Source organism: Rhinatrema bivittatum, chromosome 6, assembly GCF_901001135.1.
Source record: "Rhinatrema bivittatum chromosome 6, aRhiBiv1.1, whole genome shotgun sequence".
Lineage (NCBI taxonomy): Eukaryota > Metazoa > Chordata > Amphibia > Gymnophiona > Rhinatrematidae > Rhinatrema > Rhinatrema bivittatum.
In genome coordinates this window covers 277,735,854-277,743,921 of record NC_042620.1, presented here as the reverse complement: position 1 = coordinate 277,743,921, position 8,068 = coordinate 277,735,854, and the positions used below count along the sequence as shown (strand labels likewise).

At 51.2% G+C, this 8,068-nt stretch overlaps 1 protein-coding gene across 1 annotated transcript in view; it reads left to right on the top strand.

Moving 5' to 3' along the window:
* The window catches only part of LOC115094711 (protein Wnt-11b-like), an 11,160-nt gene extending 4,142 nt beyond the window's left edge, over positions 1-7,018 (top strand). The window contains 5 exon segments of the mRNA XM_029607964.1: positions 903-1,138; positions 1,969-2,108; positions 2,110-2,246; positions 4,407-4,697; positions 6,267-7,018. Coding sequence (XP_029463824.1) covers positions 903-1,138; positions 1,969-2,108; positions 2,110-2,246; positions 4,407-4,697; positions 6,267-6,441 — 979 coding nt within the window. The 3' untranslated portion in view covers positions 6,442-7,018.
* Positions 7,019-8,068: the final 1,050 nt, after the last annotated feature.

The following is an 8,068-nucleotide window of genomic DNA, read 5'->3' as shown; positions in this document are numbered from 1 at the left end:
CCCCCCCCCCCCCCCCCATATCTTCAAAGCATCTGTATTCCCTATCCCTAATCTACCCCCACCCCCACCATTATAACCACCCCCCATCTCCTGGATCTATGCGTCCTTCCTCTAACTCGCCCCCATGTTTACTGTCTACCCCATCCTCCCTAAAGGGTCTGTATTCCCACTCCCTAAACCCTACAAAGCCTTCTCCATCTACTGGATCTGTGCTTTTCCCCTACTAACTCCCCCAGCCTCTGCCTCTCTACTCCTACCCTGCTCCCAAGGGTCTGTACTCTCTTACCCCCCCCCCCCCCCCAACGTGTCCTGGATCTGGGCTTCCTACCCCTACTATGCCCAGTGGTCTGTACTTCACAGCCAAATTCCCTCCTCCTGGATCTGTGCTTCCCAGCCCCTTCCCCTCCGGGGAGCACAAACGTTTAGGTGTTACCTGCAGCTTTCTACAGGACTAACATGATGGATGGGGGGGCCTTCCAGCTCTGAGGTGATATTTGAGCTTTGAAGACCTCATGGGTCTGTCTGTCCCTTCTGTGGATGAGAGAGGGTTTTATCCCAACATCTCTGGATAAATCTTATGTTAGTCCAACCAAAGGCTTTGTAGCCTGCAGAGTCCGTTTCACCAGGACCCATCCTGTGCTTTTTAACCAGCATCTGAACTAATCACAATTAGGGGAATTGAGAAACAAACAAAAAAAGCATAGTGGGTGTGATGCTGGGAGCTGGCCCTGGCTCAGAATGTCCGGGGGGGGGGCATGTGACCTTTGTTCCCTGGGCTATTTGCTGTGGTGCTCTCTTGAGTTTATGACTTGACTATTTTTTTCTACTTTGCTCAGACGTTTTTCAGTTGTCTGGCCCTGAAGCTGCCTGACAGCTCTGCTCCGTCTCTCTCTCTGCTCCAGGGGTCTGCCGGTGGGCCAGGCAGTGGCCTGGTGGAATGAGAGCCAGCACTGCCGGCTCCTGCTTGGGCTGGTGCCTGAGCAGGTCCAGCTCTGCAGGAGGAACTTGGAGCTGATGAGCAGCATTGTCCGAGCGGCCCTAGAAACCAAAGCCAGCTGCCAGAAGAGCTTCGCAGACATGCGCTGGAACTGCTCCTCCATCCAGCAGGCTCCTGACTTCACCCCTGATATCCTGAAAGGTAGGACCTGTCATCTGAGACCTTCCTTTAATATTTTTTTTACTGGGGAGAGCTGTGTAGCCCAGGGCTTGTGGTGTTGGTGCGTGCCTATGAGCCATGCTGCAGTACTTATTGCAAACAGAAGGATCCAGCATGGGAATCTCCCTAGAGGGCACCAGAACCCAGAACTCTTAACAAGTCTTTTTAACCCACCCTTTTTTTTTTTTTTTTCCTGGCCATTCCCTCCTGCTCCACAGTGCTTCCCGTTCAGACAGAAGCAGGTGGGTCTGGCAGGAGGAGAATTCATTTTGCAATCACTGGGAGGATTCCATCCTCTGAACTCACTTAGCCCAGTCACTGCAGGAGCAGCACACCAGGCCTCCCTCTGGATCCTGGCTAATCCTGGCTGTAAGTCTGCCCCCCCCTTAGATGTCACGAGATCCCCCTCTGTCAGGGGGCCTGCAGCAGGAATTTCATTACTGGGTAACGTAAAAAGACAGGTTCCTCTTATGGTATTTAAGATAATCCATATGAAACATCTCTGTATACATTAAACAAACCTTGTTTCACACTCACTGTACTCATCACACGAGGCAGTGAGGCTGTAATCTATTTGTCCTGGAAGAGATGAAGCTGATTTTTTTTTTTTTATAAGCTAATAACAATTGAGGCTTGACATGAAGGCTGTACAGAGCAGCAATCTGAATTATAATCACTGTGAGTGTTTTGGCAAGGTGGCTAAAAATCCAGACATGAATGAGTGAGGGGGGACAAGCAACTGTGGGAGGTGTGATGTTGGAGGCCATGTCCTATTCTCACCACCAGTCTGGCCTTTCTCTGCTCTTGTCCAGGAACACGGGAATCTGCCTTTGTTCATGCCCTCTCTGCGGCAGCGGTCGGTCACTCCATCGCCAGGGCTTGCGCTTCAGCAGAGCTCCCCACGTGTTCCTGCGGGGGCGTCCCAGACGATGCCTCTGCCAGCTTCAGGTGGGGGTGGGTGCGGTGACAACCTGCCCTATGGCCTGCAGATGGGCTCTGCCTTCACAGATGCTCCCATGAAGTCCAGGAAGGCAGGGATGCAGGCCAGCAAGCTGATGAATCTACACAACAACGCGGTGGGCAGACAGGTGCGTGGGCAGGGGTCTTCATCAGTTCACTGGGGTTTGGCATGTTACTGACTAAAAAAAAAAAAATCCATGGGGGAACCTAGGAGGCTGGAGGCTGGATGTAAGATAGTAAAGCCCATCCAGTCCACCTGCACTGATAAGGATATATCCCAGCTGCCAGCCAGCAGAAGTCTGCAAGATTTCTCCTTATCCAGGATGCTCTTTGTCTTCCTATGCGCTTCTGTCTTGGATAGAAGTGCGTACGCATTGCCCTCATAATATCCTCCAGCACCCATCTTTTCTTCTGCCTAACCCCCACAGCTGTGTCATCTCAATAGCCACCGATACTGGTGTGATCACTGCCCAAATGGCCAGCCTCTAGAGATTCATCTATGTAAGAACTTTGTGCTCTCTAGGAATTCTGGTTAATTGTAGATCTGTTGTTGTAATCCCGATAGGTGCCATTGCAGCCTGTCAGATAATGCAGCCATGTGGAAGCCTTACTGCTAGGGCTTCTAGCGTCTCATGTTAACTATTTTGGCATATGTTCTGGCATTGATTCAGGAGAGCGATGCTATGAACATGTAAATACGTGCTGTTCATCTCTCCACATCTAGCAACTAAGGGCCCTCTTCAGCTGCCACCCGCTCCAGGAAGTCACTGCATGCTCCCATCACTCTTTCCATGAAGATGTGTTACGTCTCCTCCCTCTGTCACCTCCAGAGCCTCTTAGCTGACCCCTTGCTCTAGAACCTCCTTCCCCTTGAAACCAGTTTGCTGCTTGTGCATGGAGGCTGATGTATTGAAATCTGCCCTGTCTCATCCTGCCTCTCCTCATAGGGCAGCAGCCAAGCTCCTATTGAAGCTGATTGCAAGGGTCTGTTATCCCAGTAAATGTGATTATGTTCATAAATGGACACCCCCCCCCCCCCCCCAACAACATGCGTGTTGTGAAAGAATGCATGCCCTCTAGCCACATGTAGGGAAGGACGTCCCCAAGGGCGTGGTTTGGCCATGATTGGAAAGTGTGTGGAGATTACAACTACAAATCTCTGCAGAAAGAAAATCCTATCCTGCCAAAATTTGTCTGTTCTCTCTGCCGCGAATGTCATGCGTGTTCTGCATGTACCCAGGGGCCTTGTCCCAGAGCAGGCATTCTGAAAACGCCTGGGCAGAGTGGCAGGACTGCTTAGTCTTTTTTTTTTTTTTCTCCTTCATTGGGGTGGGGGGAGTACATTTCTGGCCTCCTCCATTCCTGACCAGGTGCATGAAGCTTCTGGTCACTGACTGAGGTAGAAACTCCTCAGTACCTGTGATCCTATGTACAGAGTCAGCTATAGCTGTGTGTGTCTGGCTTGACTGAGATTTTCAAAGTCACAGATGGGGGGGGGGGGGGAGGGAGAGCAGGTTAATGGGGTGTCAGGTATGGGGGGGGTGTAGAACATGTAGAGGGGAGAACATGGTGAAGGGGACATCTGTATAGGAATAAATGAGGGAGACCTGGATGGGGGAGGGGGTTGTAGTGGAACATAGCAGGTATGGAAGGAGGGTAGGGGGAAGGACAGCTATGTGGGGGCATAATGAGGGTGGGAGAAGCTGGGGCAGGGAGGGGGGAGAGAAAGTTTGATAAACAAGTATGGGGTGGGGGAGGGGCGGGAGAGCAGAGATGCTCTTCCAGTATAATCTGTCACGGCACTGGAAGAGGCTGGAATGATTCTGGTTCAGCCTTTGGCCTCCCTTGTGGTTCTGCGTAGTTAGAACTACACAAGTGGGGATCACTGGCTGGATATTGTGGTGCTGCTCCTGGCCTTCTCATCTGTGGTCTGAGCCACAACATTTTTGTCTTGACTACTAGAATTAGAGCCAGGCAGTAAAATGCAGGTTTACGTGTTATGTTTGCTTGGGGTATTTCATGTTAGCCTGGGGTCCTGGATGTGACCTTTTTTTTATATTATAACCGGGAAGAAAAGCATCTGAAGTATTTTGTCACATCAATGTGTGCTGCTGTCTTTGGAACAGATTGAAAGCCTGGGGTGCAGGGAAACTCTGCTTCCTGCTCCCTTTGCATTTCTCTTATTCTCATAACTTTCCTTGCATGGCTTTGTTTAATGACTTGTGGTATATTCTGTATGTGCTCTTGCTGTGGGTGTTAACCTTCCCTTTTGTCTCTGGCTTGTACGCAGGCACTTGCCGACTCTGGAGACAAAGTGTAAGTGTCATGGCATTTCCGGCTCCTGCTCGGTGAAAACCTGCTGGAAGGGCCTGCAGGATTTGGGCAGCATTGCCCGGGAGTTGAAGGCCAGGTACCTGGGAGCTACCAAAGTGATCCTCCGCCACGTGGGTCTGAGGAAGCAGCTGGTACCCAAGGAGCTGGACATGCGTCCCGTGCGAGATACTGAGCTCGTGTACCTGGCCAGCTCGCCGGATTACTGCAGCAAGAACCCAAAACTGGGCTCTCAAGGGACCCAAGACAGGTAAGAACCGCACCAGTGGCATGCAGCGGGTGGGCGCTGTGTTCATGTCTCCGAACTCAGATTTGGGGGGGGGGGGGGGGAAGCTGGCCTGTGCGCTCACTGCACAGACCTGCACCCAGGATCTCTCACATCTGCTCAGGGCAAATAGCTACTGAGATGTTCTGAACTTGTGTGGCTTGTCCTATAAACTCCTGGTCTGGAAAACGTCCTTAAATGTTACCCTTCCGAAGAGGTGGGAATGGGACAGCAGTGTGCACACTAACGGGAGGGTGGAAAACCAGTCATCACATCGGTGAGGGAGCAGAGCTGCAGGGGTGGATAGAAACCATCACCCACAGAGCGAGATTGGAGAACTGCTCTGTCCTAATCTTGTCTTTTTTTAGTTAAATTTTGCCCCTTCCCTGCTCTGTGCAATAGAAAAGTTCAATGCCTCCTCTGTGGCCCGTGAGCTTTCCTGGACTCTCCAAAGATGCAGTTTGTCTACAAGCCTTGCAATATACGGAGGAACCTGCATGAGCTTCAAAGCCTCATGTCTTAGAATAGAGCAGGGATACTTCTTGTGTTGGTCCAGTAGATGACATTGCAGCCTGCAAAGGCTCCTGTTTTAGGCAGGGCTCTATCAATTTCTATACTACGGCTGCCTGCATAAAGCAGGCAGTGACACAGATTGACATTGCTGTGGCACTGGCTTAATGTCCAGCCTCTTATGTGCTTCTTGGTCTGTCGTCTTACAGATGGGCAATCTTCAGATTGTAGGCAGTTTTTTATATAAATCTCTGCCCATTTTATATCTGATGTAGAAGAGCACCTCTCGTTAGAGGAAGCAAACAGGAGCAGCCAAAGTTTACAGCCAGTTATTGCCAGACCTCCTTTCTATGGGCTTGGAACATCAGCACCACAGAATGGAGCTGAGCAGGAGCTGTGGCTAAGGCCCTTTAGTCATTATCTGCTGTCATGTTCCAGGAGACCCCTATTCCAGCTAAGGTTAGCACCCAGTCTTAACCACTCCTGACATAGCCAGCCAAACTTATTAGCCAGTTATGTGTGCCAAGGCCATGCTGGGAGTATAATTAACCCAGATTTTCAGCATTAGCCAGATATCTGGCTAAAATATTCAGATAACTTTAGGGGAGCCGAAGAACAACCCTGAAGTTAAGCAGATAAACTTCTACGGCTAACTTTAAGATAGCTGGGTGTGTTCAGCATGCCCCCACCCCTAAGTTTTATCTGAATCTGGAGCTACTCCTGTGAGGTCTGCACAGGCTGGCTGGCACAGAGTTTTAACATCCCATCAATCTCTGCCCTCTTGCAGTCTTGAGCCTCACACAGTGCAGCCTGTCCGGGCCCTGCTGATAAACTCTGTAGTGGGGTGATCTGGCGGCAGCTCCGCTATGTTCTGCCTTCAGCTGGCTCGCTATAAACATGGAATTGCCCATATGTGGAGAGGCTTTGAGACTGTTGCTGTGTGCAGAATTGGTTTGGATGGTAGTCTTGACTTTTTTTTTTTCTTTACCAGAAGGTTTCATCTGTTGTAGGGTGTGTGTTTTTTTTTTCTTCCTCTCTCCCCAGGCAGTGCCAGAAGAGCTCCATGGGCAGTGAAAGCTGTAGCCTCATGTGCTGTGGGCGTGGCTACAACGCCTACACTCAGACCCTGCTTGAACGCTGTCATTGTAAATACCACTGGTGCTGTTATGTGACCTGCAAGAAGTGTGAGAGGACTGTGGAGCAATACGTCTGCAAATGAACATAACTCGCCTGTCCATGGACCCTGGCTCTGTGCAAAATCCATGATGCTGATGTCTCCAGCCCTAAGACAGGGCCCTTGGCTGTCTTCCATCGATGCCCACACGGGTGCCTCCAGTTAGGGGGGGGGGAGCTGGACCCTCCAGCGCATGGCACTAGACTGCATCATTTGAACATCCAGAAATGGCCGACCTTCTACCCATTGTAAAAGCCATGGGACCACTACAGCAGTGTGGAGTGGGTTACTACACGTGTGGTCAGCCTCAGGCAGAGGCCACCTTTCCACCCAGTTCCTCCTGTGGTATGAAGCTAGCACTGCAGAAGGCAGCTTGGGGACTTGAGAGCGCGCGTCTGCTCTTGCTTTGCTGCCTTTTGGTGTAGATGGCTCCTGCAGGTAAAGTGGGTGCTGGGTTTGTGTGGGGAGCATCATTGCCCTGCTGGGGGTGTGGGGTGCATGTGCGCGCTCTGGATTTGTCCAGTGTTTTTGAATGAGGACGGGCCTGCTGGGTACTAGAAGTTCTATATTATCCTAATGCATCTGTATTCACTCCCAGCCCCTGCCTGCTGCTCCTCTGCATGGACCGAGGGTTTTCCTTTTTTTTTTTTTTTTATCCCTTTTGGTCAGAGGAACAGCTGCCTGCCCTTTTTTTAAGAAGTAGTAGCAGTTAGTAAAGGAAGATGTCGGAGTGAGTGGTGAACACCTCCTTCCACTGTTCCTACAGGAGAAAAGGAAAGAGAGGGTCCAGCTTGGGGAGGGGGGGCGGGCAGCCTTCAGTGCGGGACACCCTGGGGCCTGGTCCCTTCCCCCTCAGGGGGCGAGCCGGCTGCTGCTGTCCCTGGAAGCTGGCTGAAGGCTGCAGAGGCGCGGTGGGGTAGAAGCAGGTCCTATCCTTCAGCTGAACCACCCAACCTCTTCCTCTGGCCAGGAATGAGTTTTTTTTTTTCCCTGTACCTCACGGCTGGTGGAGGCGGGGCTTCTGCCTCTGATGCTACAGGGGCAGGAGCTCCTTCCTGTTTCTACGGAGGGTGACATAGGACATGAATCAGCCTGTCCTCATGCTGCACGGGGCGAGGACTTGGCTGCTCTTCATGCTACGCCTCTGCCATGCTGGGTGCAAGAAGAATTGATTAGAGCTTCCCAATCACAACTGAGACAGGACATGCAACGATCTTTAAACTTTTTTTCAACGAATCGGTTGTAGCAGCCTGGGGGGTTTTGGCTGTAAAGTGAGAGCTGTAGTACGAATGGGTTCGATGCAAGGACCCTTCTGCCTCTTCCTTACAAGCCACTGCCCAGGCTCCTTTTTTTAGGCCTAAAACTAGCGCACCTGCTATGTCCTGTGTGCTGAAACGGGGGATGCCATTGTACCCACAGGCACCACAGCAGCCAGGAGGGAGTTTAAGGTGCAGCGCTGCGTTATTGTAAAGTGCATGGAGAGCTTTGGTAAAAGGGTGACCTGAGGGCAGTGGGGGTTCCTTTCCCCCCCCCCCCCCCCCTACGACTGAGGTGGGTGATCAGTTTCCTGTAAATATAAGCAGCATCTACTCCTTTTGGTTTATGAAATGCTTCATTTATTCAATCTTGTTTTAATAAAGGGGGTTTCTTTGGTGGTTGCTGCTCTCTTTAA